Below are 18466 nucleotides of genomic sequence, written 5' to 3' on the forward strand. Positions count from 1 at the left end.
GAATTCAAGCTCCCTCAGTTCTTCAACTATCCTCCTTACTTCACGCAATCCTGCAATTGAAAGTGAGATTTTCCATCCTTTTCAGATTTCCCAATTTTGCTAAGGAATGAGAAGAATTGCATTGCGATTTGAGATTGGATCTGAAGACATGTGTGCAGGCTTATGTATTAAAGTTTTGCAAAGCATATATTGATCTTTCTCTGCTGTTATGACTGCCGCAAATTGAATATGAATATATGTTTGGATTATGGTTTTGCTGAATATGAATAATGTAGGTGTTTCCTTTTATGTATTCTAAAAATTATAGAATCGAAGTTTGATGGTGTTTAATTTTCACTAACTTGGTGAGGCACTTAAGAGACGCCTACAAGCTAAAAGTATCGCCTAGGTTGGTTAATATACAATCAAACCGATGCTATGAAAAACTTGTGACTCCACATAATCATGGTGAATCCATTGTATTAGCAGTTTTATGTGCAAGTACATGCCTTGTATGGATGAGTAACACCTGGTGTCATGATGTCATCGTGCATGATCGCTTAGCCATGAAGCAAGGGAAGCATTTCTTTCGGCTTTGGTTTCTGATGGTAAGCATTTTAAACAGATCTTGGCATTTGATGTTTATACTTCTTACATTTGATAAAATAAGAGAGAGTATATAGATTTATAAGCAACATTATTCCATGATATGGATCATGGTCTACACATTTGTGTAAACTATAAATAATAAGTACATTTTTAATATACTAAAAATATTATTTGAAAGTACATGATTTTTTATATATTATCAAATAATTTACATTCAATACATAGATAATGTACTTTTATTATATATTAAAAATGTATATTGCATTCATGGTCTACACAGCTATATGGATCATGGTCCACACAACAATTTGTCATTTATAAGGGCATGGATTAGACTAGCTAATTGGTTGGATTCAATTTTTAGCATGATTTGGCCTATGTGCATTATAACTCAATTGAGTCATCCTAGCCTAATCTAAGATTATAACCAATCATTATTGCATAGACCGTGGTCCACACAATTGTGTGGACCATAAATAAAAAGTACATTTTTAATATACTAAAGGTACATTATTTATATACTAAATGTACATTATTTTATAGAGTTAATACCCAAAATCGTCCTCGACTATAGTGGTTTTTCTCAATTTCGTCCTAAATGACTTTGGTGACCTAATATCGTCCCAGACTTTTGTGTTTCGCTCAATTTAGTCCCAGACTTTTGTGTTTTTGCTCAATTTAGTCCCTCATTTGTTATTATGTCCATTTGGTGTTAAATAAATAGACAATTCAGTAATTTTAATATTGGCATCTCTTTACTCATAGACATGTGAACTGCGAAATCCTTTTTTTTTTACGAATTACTCCCAGAATTACTCCTAAAACTGCGAATATAAAATTTGATTTGTAGGTCCGGGAGTAATTCTGGGTGTAATTCATACAAGAAAGAGGAATTTCGCACTTCACAAGTTGAAAGTAAAGAGAGATCAATATTGACATTACTGAATTGTCACTTAATTTAACACCAATTTGACGGAATAACAAATGAAGGACTAAATTGAGCGAAACACAAAAGTCTGGGACGATATTAGGTCACCAAAGTCGTTTAGGACGAAATTGAGAAAAACCACTATAGTCGATGACGATTTTGGGTATTAACTCTTATTTTATATATACTATAAAATAATGTACCTTCAGTACACAAATGATGTACCTTTAGTATATTAAAAATGTACCATATATTCATGGTCCACACAAGTTATGTGGACCATGGTCCATACAATAATTTGCCGATTACAAAATGGTATTAGAGCATATTTGGTCCAATTCACTTTGTGTTCACCCGGTTATGGTTATTAATTCCTTTAATATTCTAATGAATCTCTTACCAAAAGAAATGCTTACCTTCATAATAAATATCTTATTTATCAAATAAGTAAAGAAATATATTTATTTAAATGCCATATGTTTACTTTAACAGGCCGTGCAGAATGGATGGATAAAGGTCATAGGAAATGCTTAATTCTTTGGCATAGAATCCAAGATTGGACCGACTTAATATTGCACTTTGTAATTCTTCTGTCACCATGTAGTGTATGTGGTCATGCACTCTTTTATGATATTTGATGCAATTCTTCAGGTCAGGGAAAATGGTATGGAGGACAGTGTAATGACAGTTGAAGAGATACGTTCTGGGACGGAGTCTAGGGGAACAGGTAAGCTCCAGTTATTGCGAATCTACTATTTTCAATTCCTACTTGTTTGTCTTAACAAGGATCTGTTACACTCAATGTTATAGAAGACGCTAGGTGCTAGTCGGGCGCTTAGCACAGTAATATTTACTGTTTAGGCAAGCCAGTAGTAATAGTAATAATAATAATAATAATAATAATAATAATAATAATAATAACACATTGCACACTCAAAAAAAAAAAAAAAAAAAAAAATGGCCGAGTTGGCCAACTTAGGTGCCAAGGCCGCCTATTCGGCTGACTCAGGTGCTGAGTTGGCCGACTCGGGCCCCTAGGCCGCCTAGTTGGCCGATTAATGCTCACTTAAGGGTAAAATCCCCTCGACCTAGGCGGCCACCTAGGTCGATTTTTACAACACTAGTTATAGTACGTTTCTGTCACACACCTTTATATTTATCTTTAGAATGTATGGCCAGAGCTTCACGGGATGGATCATACAGTTCTTATGCGAGCGCTGAAGCTACTAGAAAACAAGGGGAAGCTTCCATTATTCAAGGGAACTTCTGCTGATGATGAGGGTGTTAAGTTTTCATTGTGATGTTCACATGATGTTTTCTATTTGTATGGAATGTCCTGAAACCATCTTGTATTCAATTACAAATTCAGCATTGAAGCTAAGATCAGGTTGTTATGTAAATCCTACATTTACATTTGGAATACTGGAAAGGATTAAGAAAATGTTATAAGTGTTTAATGACACAATTTCGCACTTTTGTTGACATGCCTTTGTATTTTTGTAGTATAATATATAATACTAAACTGAGTTCTGGATTTCGAGGGTTTTATTAAATTTAGTCTTTTGCAATCTCATGTTCTTTAATCGAGACTTTGGTAATTTAATCACTTACAATTTCATGTTCTTTGATCAAGTTTGCAATTGCAATAATTTTCACCTCTTATATTGTTATTAGCATTTTGTATGCGCGATGCACAAAAATTCATGTCCAATATTAAAACATTGATAAATACAAATAATTAAAAATTATAATTTGAATTATATATACACAAATAATATATGTATTTTGTACATACACATATATAATTTATCATTCGTAGAAATTTAATTGAAATATAATTAAGTATTAAATTAATATATAATGATTTTAATAAAATGATAATTAAAAAATAGGAAAAAGATATGATAGATATAGGTGTATGATAATAATGATGTGTTATAAATGTTAGAATTAAAAATTAACGGTGTAAAGGTAATTTTGTCTAATAACATCAGAATGTATAATATTTAAAGTAAAATGTACACATTTATTTGCAGAGGGACATAAATCAAGGATATAACCTTAATTGAGACTTATTATGTTTTTAGATTATAGCATTTAAATTTTGACTATTTGTAGTGTGTATATGTTGCTATTAATGACATACATCTTTCCTTTAACAAATTGACATAATAAATAATTTCACTCTTTTTTCTTCCAAAAAAGTTGAATTCTCAATCTCAAGGCACAGACCACTTGATTAGTATGCTAAAGGCATAGATCGGGTTATGTAAAGGTACCACGGTGCTATCAGATTGGTGGCTTTGTTGGGGGTATGTCGGTGGGGAGCATGCGTGCTCCGGAGGAATAAGGGAGGCGATACAAGGGTGACCTGGAGGTACAGGTTGGAACTGAAATAAGGTTGGAGAGGCGTGAAGGTTGAAACTTGGTATAAAGTTGGAACATGAACATGTGTATTGTTGTTGTTGATCATTGTTGAGTCTTATTATTATCTTGGTTTGTTGTTGAGTCTTGTTATTGTCTTATTTTGTGGAATTAGGTTGCATGCTGGTATCTTTATGTTGACTTCTGGTGTCAAGTCTGTTAATGTGTCTCGAGTCTTGATCTTGGTTTTAAAGCTAGAGTTGTTCAGGACTATATATGTATTCCTCAGTCTCAAAATGGTTTTCTTATATATACCTATATTGTACTCAACGCGTGAGAGTGGATTACTCAGCATTTTTCGCTGACGGTTGTTACACTATATGTTTTTCAGGTACTGATCAGTAGCTTCGGAGTGCGCTAGTTGGACTTGTAGATTTAGCTTAGATAGCTCTAGTATTAGTTAGATGGCCTGTGCCTTGAATTGTATTTGAATATTGATTTACGGATTATACTTGTTTAGTTAAGTTTAGCATGTGCATCTGGGTTCTCAAGCCTAGATGTGGCATAGCATCCCGACTCGTATGCTTAGCTTCTGCTCTGTTTGGTTAATAATGATATATTCGCCTTTATTTCATAAGCTTTAAATGTTTTAAAAATTAGGGGTGTTACATGACCGACTTAGGTGCATAGGCCGCCTATTCGGGTGCTGAGTTGGCCGACTCGGGCGCCTAAGCCGCCTAGTCTGCTCGCTTAAGGGTAAAATCCCCTCTGTGGCCTAGGCAGGCACTTAAGTCAATTTTTACAACACTGGTTATAGTTTCTGTCACACGCCTTCTCCCCCGTCTATATTTATCTTTAGCATGTATGGCCAGAGCTTCACGGGATGGATCGTACAGTTCTTATGCGAGTGCTGAAGCTACTAGAAAACAAGGGGAAGCTTGCATTACTCAAGGGAACTTTTGCTGATGATGAGGGTGTCAAGTTTTCATTATGATGTTCACATGATGTATTCTATTTGTATGGAATGTCCTGAAACCATCTTGTATTCAATTACAAATTCAGCATTGAAGCTAAGATCAGGTTGTTGTGTAAATCCTACATTTACATTTGGAATACTGGAAAAGATTAAGAAAATGTTATAAATGTTTAATGGCACAATTTCGCACTTTTGTTGACATGCCTTTGTATTTTTGTAGTATAATACTAAGCTGAATTCTCGATTTTGATAGTTTTATTAAATTTAGCCTTTTACTATCTCATGTTCTTTGATCAAGTTTGCAATTGCAATAATTTTCACCTACTATTGTTGCTATTTTGACTCTTTGTAGTATATGTTGCTATTAATGACATACATTCTTTCCTTTAATAAATTGACATAATAATTTCACTCTTTTTTCTTCCCAAAAAGGTTGAATCCTCAAACTCAACATCCCACATCCCGGCCCGACAGAGCATCTGGGAAGATGTAAATCATGGTAACTCAGCTGAATCACAAGCCTACGGCGCATAAAGAATCCTCATTTTGAGAGGTTACTCCTACACTGTCGCTGATGAGACTCAATCTCTGATCATTCTTCTCAAACTTCACCCCTATAACCAACTGAGTTGCCCATGCCGGTGAATAAAAGGAGGGTGAGACCCCTCACCCCCAAACTCATCGCCACGGGATCAATTGGCGACTCCAACCTAAGTCGGTCCAAGTGACTCCTCTCTCAAAGTTTTCATAATTGACACTGATGGCGTCCCGAGCCATCTCAACTCTCTCTTGTGTAACACGGCTTCATTAGCAAGCTCTTCGGCTAATCTGTTTTACTCGCTTAATACAAATACTAAGCAACCTTTATAGAGACAACAGAGCTCAATGAACAGAAAGAATTGTGGAGTAAATGTTAATAACATTACATCTAGGAAAAGAGAAAGAAGCAAAATCTGCTAATCACTCAGCAGGCTACAGAAAAATATGGGGGATTTTATGGAGCCATAGGAGAGAGCTTGATGAACATTCAAGTTATCCATGGTGTATCACCTCTACTTTCACGATTCATAAGATGGAGCGAGGCATTCGTCAACTATGTCCACGAGGTTGGGATTTTCCAAAGCTGCAGCGACTCGTTCTTTGTCATTCAATTGCTTATTTACTGCAGACAAAAAATGGGAATGTCTAGACACAATAAATGAAAAGTACCGTCTAGTTCAAAACAATTGCTTGATTTTGACATAAAATGCCTTAAACCGTGGCTATGCCAGAAACAGGCAGAAGATACAATTGAAGCAAATTATTCACGTTTAAAAGAAATGTGAGACAAGACAGTTTAGCGTTATGAATCTACATTTAACAGGGCTCAGAGAGAGAAAGAGAGAGACCTGCAGCTTCAGTTGCATGAGTTCCTGGTGCAACTCTAATATCAACCTGGTAATACAACAAAAAGACATCATTAGAGCCTTGGAAGAAAAAGTTAAAGGAAAAGTTAAAATTAGTTTACGGTTTTTACAAGTGAAAACTAGTCTTCTATAGAATCATTCATTTGAAAAACAAAATAAGTTAGCATGTAGTACAATTCCACCGATGAAAGAATGGAGTTTCAAAGTTTTGAGTTGGTGTTATAATGAACGAGAATTGCACAAGGTCCTCAACTCCGCTACCATAGGAACTAAACACATGTGGTTCCATGGACCGTCATGGTTAAAAACATAGCATCCAAAACAGTTCTCTTTACTTTAATCAATGTATCACTACACCCGAGGCAAGTGAAATCAAGTCAATATTAGTTTATAGAATTTGTAGGCATAAATTCTGATCATATCACAATTGTTTTGATATCACAAAAACTTGTAGGCATAACATTAATTGAGGAAGTCAAGAAGTAGTTTTATAACTTCGTTTAGTTTGCAGCCGAAATGAGTTAATACCATCTTAGGTCCCCCGAGTATAGTGGTTTTGCCACGTTTAGTCCTAAACTTTCAAATTGACCATCAGTGGTCCTTTGACTTTCAAATTTAACCATTCATGGTCCAAGTTAACCACCAATGGTCCTTCAACTATTAAATTTTAACCAACCATGGTCCTTTCAAGAGGACTACGACTGGTTAAATTTCGAAACTTGAAGGACCATGGGTGGTTAACTTGGACCAAGAATGGTTAAATTTGAAAGTCGAAGGACCACTGATGGTCAATTTGAAAGTTTAGGACTAAACGTGACAAAACCACTATACTCGGAGGACCTCAGATGGTATTAACTCACTCCAACAGAAATATATTGTTATATTAAGCCAGTTTAAGCACTAGCTCTTTACTTCTAAATAATCAGAACATAAGGTATACGAGATTGAAGTAATAGGATATGAAATGATGCAATCTATGCCATTAACAAAAGCTAGCAGTGAATTAACAGAAACATACTTTATAACGGGAAGGCAAACAGCGCATAAGTTTCACTCGCAAGCACAAGCCAATGATTGTTGCCATGCTGCAGTGCTCAACAGTCGGAGTGAATGTGACCCTGAAACCGATAATTATTCAGACAAGCCGTATATAAATACCAGAACGGTGCAAAATGAAAGCACTACCATTCACATGCTTCTCACCTGACATAGCTTCGCTTGTCATCTACTTCAACCGCATCTTCTGATATAACTTTCAGTTCTTCTAAAGAATAAGGATGTTCTGGATCTTTTATGTCTCTAAGATGATGTTGGCACGCTAAGGACTTACAAACTACTCATTCTGAACTCTAGAATAAAATACAATGCTAGTAAGGAACCGGAATTGCATGAGAGCATCTTAAAACAAACATTTAAGAAAGCCTAGCCCTATGATTGACGTCGGATAGTTGAATGTTTTCTAGTTCACACGAAAAATGATACTCATATAAACTAAATATTTAACAAGCACATGCAACCATAGCCATAGATATTTGATACTTCCCCTTTTCGGTGACTTCACAAGACCTTGTCCTACACTCTGAAATCACTAAAAGAACACAACGGTTTTATGGAGCATCAGTTTTGTAATGATATCCATAGTAGCAATAGTTCCGCAAATTTATCAACATAACTAGCATATAATGCAATCACTCAAAAAGGATATCAAATATTTCTAGTTGGTCAATTGGTTCAACAGCATATTCATTCACATCAGCTGCTGGGATTCGAACTCGACGTTCCTTCTTCTCATAAACAATGGGATTAGCATTAATCAATTCAGAAACCATTCTAGGCAACAACTTGAATGATGGCCAACCCTGCTAAGCTATTAGACACAATTAACAAAAACGCTATAGGAACTATTATATCTTCAAGAGAAACCTGCAACTCTGGAATCACAAACTCTGTCCACCTCAATATAATCTACCAAAGATCACAGCTTTCCATCCGAGGAAGCTGACCCAACGTTTCAAACATCAAAACAAAACCAAATCACAAGCACGGGAAATCGTGTTAAATTTCTTCAACCTATTTTCAATCCCCCTTGCTTCAATTATGCTTGGAGAAGGCAAAGTAAGATGTCTATAAGACAAATTCGAATAAAAAGGGGTAAGAGACAGGAGTTTGCTGCTCCTATTCCGGTGGCACTGAGAAAAAGAGAATTCAATAGGAGAAAAAAAAAAAAAAAAAAAAACTGTAATAATAACAATAAGAAATAGGATGGGAGAAGAAAGGTCGATGGTTGCGGATTAGGGTTTCTTGAGAAATTGCGGATGGAAGGGAAATTTTGCATTCAATAGAGAAATTTTCATTACCGGGTAATGCTAGGCCGAGGAAACCCAATGCCGCAAATTATATGCATCGCGGTGCATAATCGATTATGCACCGCGCATCAAAACGACGTCGTTTTATTTAATAAAAAGAAACGTGTTTCGCACCGTTCCGCGCCATTCTGTAAAAAAGTAACTCTATTATTCAGTTTCATTTTGTATACACTGTAGTTTCATTTCGATATAACTACAGTTTCATTTCAATATAAATACAGTTTTATTTCAATATAACTACAGTTTCATTCGATATTATAACTCCTAAATATTTGAAAATGTTATTTAATTTTATTTTATATACACCATAGTTTCATTAGAACACAACTACATGATCATTTCGATATAACTACAACTTCATTGTGCCCAAATATTTGAAAATGTTATTTAATTTTATTTTATATACACCATAGTTTCATTAAAACACAACTACATGATCATTTCAATATAACTACAACTTCATTACACAATATACAATAAAAATGTGAAATATTATTCAATTTCATTTCAACAGATCTACAGTTTCATTTCAATTCAATTGCAGTTTCATTTCAACACATCTACAGTTTCATTTCAATTCAATTGCAGTTTCAGTTGATAATATAAAAATAATACGTGAGGCAGTGTCAGTTTAGATACACTATAGTTCATTTCAACCCAACTACAGTTTCACTTCAATTGAATTGCAGTTTCAATTGATAATATATAAAATAATACGTGAGACAGTATCGGTTTAGATACACTATAATGTCAATTGATAATTAATACACCAAATATGCGCGCTCCGTTAACTATAACGGCGCGCCGTTTTGACCGTGGTGCACGTGCACCGCGGTCCACGATATAACCACTGACCCAATGCTTAATAGATGTAACATGGTCCCCACTCCCCACAACTAGGTGTATCATGGATATGGTATATTATTTTCATACGTAACGTTCATTATTTAATGAGTAAATATTAATTTTGGTTTCACAAGTATTAGCAAAATATTAATTTTGGTCTATATGTTTAATTTTTACCAATTTTCATCTATGATTGTTATTTTAGTACCAATTTTTATCCACGATTATTGCTTTAGTGTCACGGAGGAGGTCGAATCCTTGAAGAATGCCATCGCCCTCCAGAAGATCGAAGTCAAGGATCTCAAGTGGCGGCTCAAGTCGATGACAAAGGGGTTGACTGTCGCGGAGAAGGAAGCAAAGACCGCCCGGGAGGAGGCGTAGGAAGAGCCGCTCAAGGTGGACGATCCCAAACGTCTCATTGCCTATCTTTGCCACGATCAGGCAGTGGCAGTTGGTTTTTTCCGACCTTCCTGAAGAATCAGGCCCTGCTCCCGGACCTGGTATGGACCTTCGGGAAATAGGCCTTCACTACCGGACAACGGCATATGCGGCAGAAGGTCCAAACATCTTTATCTGAGGCCTTTGAGGGCGACGACCTTACGACCATCTTGAGTAATCTCCCTGAAGAGGTCGCCGACCCAAGGCCTGCTCCCTACACGGAACCGGTCTCCACTAAGCCAATCCCTCCTCCGGTAGGTGTAGAGCAAGAGCAGACCCATTCGCAAAGAAATGAAGGTAGTTCGAACAGGAGCTCAACCCTTATTGTGTCGGGTCACCTTATTTTGGACAGCTTGGGGAGCTCGGTCTCCTTGTGCCGAGCGTCAAACAAAATTTTTAATTTAATTTTTGATTCAGCTTGCGTAACCGCTTTGCTACATTAACTGCATGCTTTACGCCATGCTCGTGCTCGTTTAGGCTTTGCTTTAATTTAACGCTGCGCACTATAACGTAACTTATCGCTTTAAGTCATTTTGCCCATCAGGTGCATTATAGCCGGGGAATATGCTACAGCGAGCTCCGTATGTCGAGGGAGTTACCCACTATTGATCTCACTGATCATTTGCTTTCCCTAGTGCCCCACACTTAGGATGAATGACCGTAGTCGTTTTGAGCCCGGTCAAACTCTTACCACCTTAACCATTTTGATGTGCTTTTGACGATCGGAGTCGACTGAACGGGGAATTTTCCTCTTTACACGACCAGGTCAGTCGTTCTATCGGGGAGCTTCATAGGCCAAGGGAATTTCCCCTTCTATCCTACCAGTGTACCCCCCACTCCAAGTGTTGCGAGAATCGTCAACATAAGGGAGTACGTACAATGACCTTCCGCATTCATTTACAACGTTGGCAATAATCGGGAGGTGACCGCCGTCGATCAAATGATTAGGCACGAATCAAAGAATTGGGTTTACATGGGGTAAGAAATTTGACCTCGCGGGCCTATAGTACTGGTGGTGATAATGTCGATGGCCTTTTTCCCTGGTGGTTTGGAGACCTTTTTGTAACACCCCCAATTTTTGACATAATTTAAAATCATTAAAGCTTACGAAATAAAGGTAAAGCTATCATAATACCCAAAACAGAGTGGAAGCTAAACATAAGTATTGGGGTGCTATGCCACATCTAAGCTAGAGAACCTAGATGCACAGGCTAAAACTAACTAAACAAGCATAATCCGTAATCATTTATCCGAATACAATCATGGCTCACAGGCCGTCTAACTAAGCTAGTACTAAGCTAGGAACTGCAGCTCCTTTTAGCGCGCTCTCGGCCGACTAATCAATACCTGAAAAACATGCGGTATCACAACCGTTAGCGAATAATGCTAAGCAACCCACTCCCACGCGTTGAGTACAATACATATAGATATATATAAGAAATCATTTTGAGACTTGGGAGTACATAGATATAGTCTTAAACGACTCTAGCTTCAAAACCAGGAATAAGACTCAAGACGCACCAACAGACTTGTCACGACAAAACACATAAAGACACTAGCACGCAAGCTATGACCACAAGACAAGACAACAATAAGACTCAACCATAACAAGCAAGAGCACATAACAAGACATGTCCATGTTCCAACCTTATACCAAGTTCCAACCTTTACGCCTCTCCAACCTTATAACAGTTCCAACATGTACCTCAAGGACTCCCTACACACCACATCCTTATCCCTCCGGGGCACCGCATACCCCCCCCCCCCCCCCCCCCCCCCCCGCGCATACATGACCTCCTACATAACCAACGATCTCATAGCATCCGCGATGCCCTTAAATCACACACCGGTACTGCACTACCATCACACACAAGCACGCGCAGTGCATCAACCACCAATCATATCTTTTCCACCAATCACATATCTTTTCTTTTCACCATGGACAACAACACGCAAGCAAGACTCGACAATGACTCCATAAAGGGATAATCGGGGAAGGGCACATCATGCACATTGGCTCTCAACAACAAGTGCCCTCAAGGCGACCACAAGACACATAAAGACCACTATAGACCATACTCTGGCACCACACGATACGAACATGGGCCACATGCGAAGACACGACTCACAATTCACGTTACGGAACTTAAGACATCATACTGGACCTACAAAGATCAAAGAAGACACCTCGGGGCACGGAGTTCAGCCCAACGGAGACCGAACAACCCCGCGCTAGCCCGTACCAGTGAGTGGACCACCACCCGCCGACCTCCCGCCGGCGGAACCACCATGTTCCAGCGGGTGGTTCGGCGGGTGGCCATCCACCCGCCCGTCCCCCCGCTGGAACATCCCAACTTGGCATATTTCCCAACCCAGAAATTCCTGAATTTTACCCAAAATCAAGTCCCAACATGCCCCAAACACATATCAACAACAATAGGGACTTGAACACGTAGAATATGCCAAGAAACAACACAATTGAACCCTAAACGCAAACTCTAAACATGCCAATACTCAAAGATAAACACATAATGGTTCAAGAGTATCAAGAACCTCAAGAACATCAAGAAACCAACATATAAAGCCCTAAAGACAAGCCCTAAACCTCGAATAACGCCCGAACATGCATATACCCACCCAAGAATACCAAGAACATCAAGAACAACAAGATTCACAATATAAACCCTAAGGACAAGCTCTAAACATAATTAAATTCAAGAACATGCAAACCACCACACAAGATTATCAAGGACATCAAGAATATCAAGAATCCACATCATAAATCCTAAAGACAAGCTCTATCAAGGCATAACCACAAATTCACGCATACAATCATTCAAAGGAGTCAATAAATAAAAGATAGCAAGGAAAATAGGTTTTGTAAGACATGGGTTACCTGGTAGCTTTAATTAAACTCCTTACAACTTCTAGGATCTTTCCTCAAGGTCCTCTTCCTATCAATATTTCCTAGGCTTGGTGACGGGAATTCTTTGTTTGAATTCTGAGAAGGGATTTCGAGTAATGGAGGAGAAGGTGGGAGGGAAAGGTTCTAAAGGCTTTCTAATCCCTTGTATATAGATTCAGGAATCTTAATCAGAATCTAATTAATAATGGGCCAACTTTCCTTATTCTAACAGGCTTGGGGCTTCAATATGGGTAAGGATTCACGATCCTCCGTGGACCATATTAATTAATTAAGGGATCCTGACTGAAATAAATTCTTTTAACTATTCTTTAACGGAATTAATTAAATAATTAATCCGAGCTTAAAGGGCGTAACACGGGGTGTTACACTTTTGCCTCCTGATCTACTGATTGCAGAGGTCCAGAAACCTTTTAGCCTTTTGATTCGACCTTCCAGCTATAAACGGGGATAACTACGCCCCGCCGGTCCGAAGACCATATTTATTGTGACCTTCAGGTCGGGAACGGAGATAACTTTGCTCCGCCGGTTCGGAGACCACATTATTTCGGCCTTCAGGCCGTAAACGATGATAATTTTGTCTCGCCGATCCGGAGACCACTTTTATTGCGACCTTCAGGTCGGGAACGGAGATAACTTTGTTCCGCCGGTCCGGAGACCACATTTATTTCGATCTTCAGGCCATAAACAAAGATAACTTTGCCTCGCCAGTCCGGAGACCACTTTTATTGCGACCTTCAAGTCGGGGACGGAGATAACTTTACTCCGCTGGTCCGGAGACCACATTTATTTCAGCCTTTAGGCCACAAACGAGGATAACTTTGCCTTGTCTGACCGTATATCCGAAGGTCATCGGTTATGAACCCTCTACCCTCGGGGGCTATGACCCGACCTGACCAGATCATGTTTCACGATCTCCCGACTACTTCCCCTTTCCCGATCACTGAAGAGAAGCCTTGCAGGTCACCTACAGGCTGGTGAGAGGTCGACCTAGCGAGGTCGGTCTGGGCAGTTGAACCCCGCAATGGTCTTGTCTTGTCAGGAATATCGCACCATGCGTCGAGAACCCTCTTGGCCCCGACCCTGGCCTATGCATGAGCACCACGTGCCCTCCATGCCGAGGGCCTTGAATTTGTCCTCTCACCTTTCCTATAAATACCTCATTTATTATTGAGAGGAGGACTTTTTCACCTACTTCATACCTGTACTATATGCCCGAAGATTACCGACCCACTATCAGAGCATCCCGAGTATAGGTACTTTGTTCACCGTATAATGTAGAGGAGTCCCCCTTCGTATATACTGTATTAGTGAGCCAAGGGATGCCTTTTAAATGGAGGGAAGGGTGCCTATTTATATTGTTTAAGGACTCACGGATGGTTGACAAATGGACGGCATCTAGCAGCCTTCATTGTTGGCCACACACGTGTCCCCTCACTACTTTGCTTCCAGCGCACTCCCATGCATAAGTGGAGCTTCCTGCACTTTAGTACACGAGATCTTAAGTGGCTTAGTTGTTTGGAACTTGTGTTATTATGCTTAAGATTGTGGGTTTGAACCCTACGGTAACACATCTTATATTATTTTGCACCATGCTTCCTTCTTTCCTTGGAAATACAAATGGACACCCCGCTTGGACCAAATATATTTTAAAATATTTTAAATATAAGGTCTAAAATTCTTTTGAATTTAAACATTTATAGCATTAATCTAAAAAAAATAAATTTCAAAAAATAAGTGTTAGTAAATAAATTTTCTAAACAATAAACAGAGAATAAAAATTGAAAAAGTAAAAAACAGAAAACTATTTCCGTTAATAAACGCCGTATATTTCTAGACCGGTGAATGCCATTGACCATGGCTTATATGACTTCTAACGAGACCAAGAATTCAGAACAAATCCCATTAGGTAAGCTATCTTCTTCATTCACACACATACTCTCTCTCACACACAATTTATGTAGGTCTTTCTTATTTGAGGCACTCTCAGTTCCAAAAATTGGATCCTTTCTATCTGCCTCATTACCATATACTCTTTTGCTTTCAAGTTCCAAAAATTGATGAGGTAAATTGCGAAGGACTTTTCATAATCTCTTATCAATTTTAGGAATCTCATCGCAATACTACTTTCAGAATAATAATCGAACCATTAAGCTAAGCCCATGGACGGGGTTAAAATCAATTTCGGCAAATTTTACCGTGGGCCATGACCCACACAGCATTGCGGACCATAGTCCAAAACGGTGCCATTTCTTTTGATAAAAAGATATGGCACCCGTTCCGCGTAATTAGTTCTGCTTGTATAACATATTTAGTTTCATTTTATATATATTATAGTTTTATTTCAGAACAATTACAATTTCATTTTGTTTCAACTACAGTTTCATTCTACATTATACATACAATACTCTTATTACAGTGTAGTCTTATTACATGCATTGAATTTCATGTAATAAGACTACACTGTAATTGAATTTCATTTTATATGCACTGTAGTCTTATTACAACACCACTAAATTATAATTCTAATTCAATTACGGTTTCATTGGACAATATACACTCAAATATATGAAATTGTTATTCAGTTTTATTTTATATATATTGTAGTTTCATTACAACACTACAGTATCATTTCGATATAAATACGTACAATTTCATTTGATAATATACACTCAATATGTGAGACATGTCATTTACTTTCTTTTTATACATACTGTAATTTCATTTCAGCAAAATTAAAGTATCCTTTCTATTGAACTAGACTTCTATTTGATAATATACACTCATTATGTGAGACATGTTATTCATTTTTATTTTATACATACTGCGGTTTCATTTCAACACAACTAAAGTATCATTTCAATTCAATTACAGTTTTATTTGATAATATAAACACAATATACGATACAGTTTCATTTTAGATACATTGTAGTTTCATTCTGTTATGAACATATAAAAAAATACGCAATTTGTTAAAATATAATGACTGTCGTTTCTTTACTTAAAGAAACGACGCTGTTTTTTTTACCATAGTCCACAAAACTCTGTGGACCATGGTTTATAGTATAACAACCGTCAATTTTCTTCCTTGACCACAATGAAATTCTTATTGCCCAAATTGGGCCCTTTTGGTATACTCATCAGGTTTATTGTTTCTCCTGCCATGCCATGCCATTGGTGCAATTCTGGGCAAATAATCCTGCAGCTATATGAAAAATATTGTATATATTCCTATTTTTTACTCTCAACTTTTATTCTCACATATAAAATTTTAATGTAGACCTTTATAATAGGATCCACATAAAAAAGTAATTTATTAGTGCCTGCTACATCAAAAATAAAATTTAGTGAGTAAGATTTGAAAGTTCATATAGTAAAACTCCAACTATATATATGACAGCCCAACACATGTTCTGAAACATTCACGTTTTAAGGTCTGCTTGACCCTTCAGAGTTCAGACTTGTATTTAATCTTTATGCCAATTCTTAGATTGTGATTCTACAGGTTTTGACTACTGACACAGGTAATCTCGCTACAACTGCTTGGTGCAGAGCTTGTTTGGACATATCAAGCCTAGCTAGCATCAATGCATAATTTCTTTATGAACAATTTCTCATGGGTTCTTTACACATTTTCATGTGGGCCTTGGTCTAGTCTATGTCACTATTAATATGAAGCAATATAGGAGTTAGGACTGCAGGTTAGCTTTTAGTGCACTATGGGTGCAATATACAAAAAAAAAAAAAAAAAAAAAAAAAACAAATTACACTTTTGGTCCTATGACTATAGAAGGCGTGTTAATTTTGGCCCGTGAGTTTTAAAATTAACAATTTAGTCCTTTAATTATGTTTTTTTTAGCAGATTTGGTCCTCCCGGACAAATCACCAGTAGAAATTGACCGGAAAACTTAAACCTTTTTAATTTTTTTATTCATGAGGACAAAATGGTCTTTTTACATTTAAAACAAATAGGAAAGTTATCTGCTGCCGTATTCCTCCTCTGCGCCTCCCCGTCGTCGTCATGGGCGAAATCCAAGGGGGAGATCCTCCTCAAGTTCTCCTGTCGAGAAATGCAATAGCTAACAACATTTCTCAATTGTAAAATATAATCTATCAATCTATCAATTATCCAAATTAATTTCCCTATTCAATTTATGCGTCTGTTGCGAATCCGGCGAAGAAGCTACAAGCCACCGACGCCACTTCTGTCGCGGCCCGTCGTTGCCAACGCGAATCCGACGAATAAGCTACAAGCCTACACCGCTACTATCGCGGCCCGCCCACCCTTGCGACGAAGAACCTAGTATTTCACGGTATTTCTTTCATTTCCACCACTACTATGGAGAATCTAGCAAGATAAAAAGTCATATGGATCATAAAAAGTTATAACATTTATGAATCATTAATCCTATCTCTGATTATTGTTTCAGAAAGCTTATTACTTGACGAAAACCAGGGGCTAGTTCACAAGATATGGCATTACCTGAAATTTTTGTTTAAATCTAGCAGCTTGTAAACCTAGTCACAATATTTATTGGTTCATTCTTAATGCAATTTTTGGAGTTACTTGGATATTTAGTCGCCATGATTATCAAAATCAAAGCTTTGATCCTACCAAAAAAAAAAAAAAAAGACTTTACGTCCCTAAGATGGTGGTGCTTTTCCGTAGTAGTAGTTAATAATAAAATATAAAATAAAATATACACTTGACTTTTTAATTAGTGCAAATTTATTGTTAACCCGCTAAAAATGTTACTTGTTCATTTTTTTTAGGTTTATGGATGAATTTGAAACTTATTCAAGTTCAATGACTTAATTGTTATCTCTTAAATAGTTCAATGATTTATTTGTACATTTTTTTTAATTGTAGGATCAAAGCTTTGATTTTGGTAATCATGGTGATTTTAGTGAATTCTCACAATCAAATGACGAATTTATAAATTTTGTCATAGTTCAATGACCATTTCATGTATTAAACATGTAAAATTACAATTTTATTCTCAGATTTCACGGTTATTTTACGGTGCAGCGACATTAATAGAGGACTTATTTTGCATAGTTAAGGATTTAATTGAACAAAAATAATAGTTGATGACTAAATTAATAATTTCACAATAGTTAAGGAACCATTTTCATCATTAGCTCAAATAAATCAATATCAAGGTCCACCATTTTGGTCATTAGCTCAAATAAATCAATACCAAGGTCCACCCTTTTTTTGAAAGCTACCAAGGTCCACCTTAATTTTAAGGTGTGCACGATATAATTTGCCAAATTAAATATACTCCACTCCTTATGTTGAATTTGAATTTTTTGTGATATGGTGATAGATCACTCTAATTTTTGTTTTTCTTAACCATAATTTATTCAAATAATCTTATTTTGAAAACTAAACAACAACAATAGATTTTTAAAATATACTGTAAGATGCTTTTTTGGAGAACGGTGAGAAAGAGCAATTAGAGTAGTGGCACTATGACAATGAGATATAAATGGTTGAAACGGCGACAATGAAATTAAAGTTATTAGATTATTTCAATACATTACTTAACTTTTACCTTGCAATTAAAATTTACTCGATTATAGTAACGGAATTGTAATTCATTCCAAATAACTTTTCAAAAACTTGAC

The 18466-nt window shown here is 37.0% G+C and overlaps 2 protein-coding genes across 3 annotated transcripts; one reads left to right on the forward strand and one right to left on the reverse strand.

Annotated features, from left to right (window-relative positions):
- Nucleotides 1–535: 535 nt before the first annotated feature.
- LOC109171488 (vacuolar protein sorting-associated protein 25-like) lies at nt 536–2996 on the forward strand (the record flags this gene model as incomplete). Its single annotated transcript, XM_019320522.1, has 4 exons — nt 536–587; nt 2009–2097; nt 2168–2243; nt 2696–2996. Coding segments are annotated over 4 exons (339 nt in total), but the record flags the coding sequence as incomplete, so codon positions are not given.
- Nucleotides 2997–5697: 2701 nt separating this feature from the next.
- On the reverse strand, nt 5698–8638 carry LOC109171558 (protein AE7-like). Of its 2 annotated transcripts, none has more exons than XM_019320598.1 (5): nt 7968–8638; nt 7466–7571; nt 7281–7386; nt 6245–6290; nt 5698–6018 (listed from the first exon to the last, which is right to left on the reverse strand). In XM_019320598.1, exons 1-5 carry the CDS (start codon nt 8089–8091, stop codon nt 5915–5917), a joined length of 486 nt encoding a protein of 161 aa, XP_019176143.1. In that variant the 5' UTR covers nt 8092–8638; the 3' UTR covers nt 5698–5914. The 2 variants fall into 2 exon arrangements, with proteins under 2 accessions (XP_019176143.1, XP_019176144.1); XM_019320599.1 differs by having other exon boundaries at nt 7281–7380; nt 7968–8637.
- Nucleotides 8639–18466: the final 9828 nt, after the last annotated feature.

Source organism: Ipomoea nil, unplaced genomic scaffold (assembly GCF_001879475.1).
Source record: "Ipomoea nil cultivar Tokyo-kokei standard unplaced genomic scaffold, Asagao_1.1 scaffold0319, whole genome shotgun sequence".
Lineage (NCBI taxonomy): Eukaryota > Viridiplantae > Streptophyta > Magnoliopsida > Solanales > Convolvulaceae > Ipomoea > Ipomoea nil.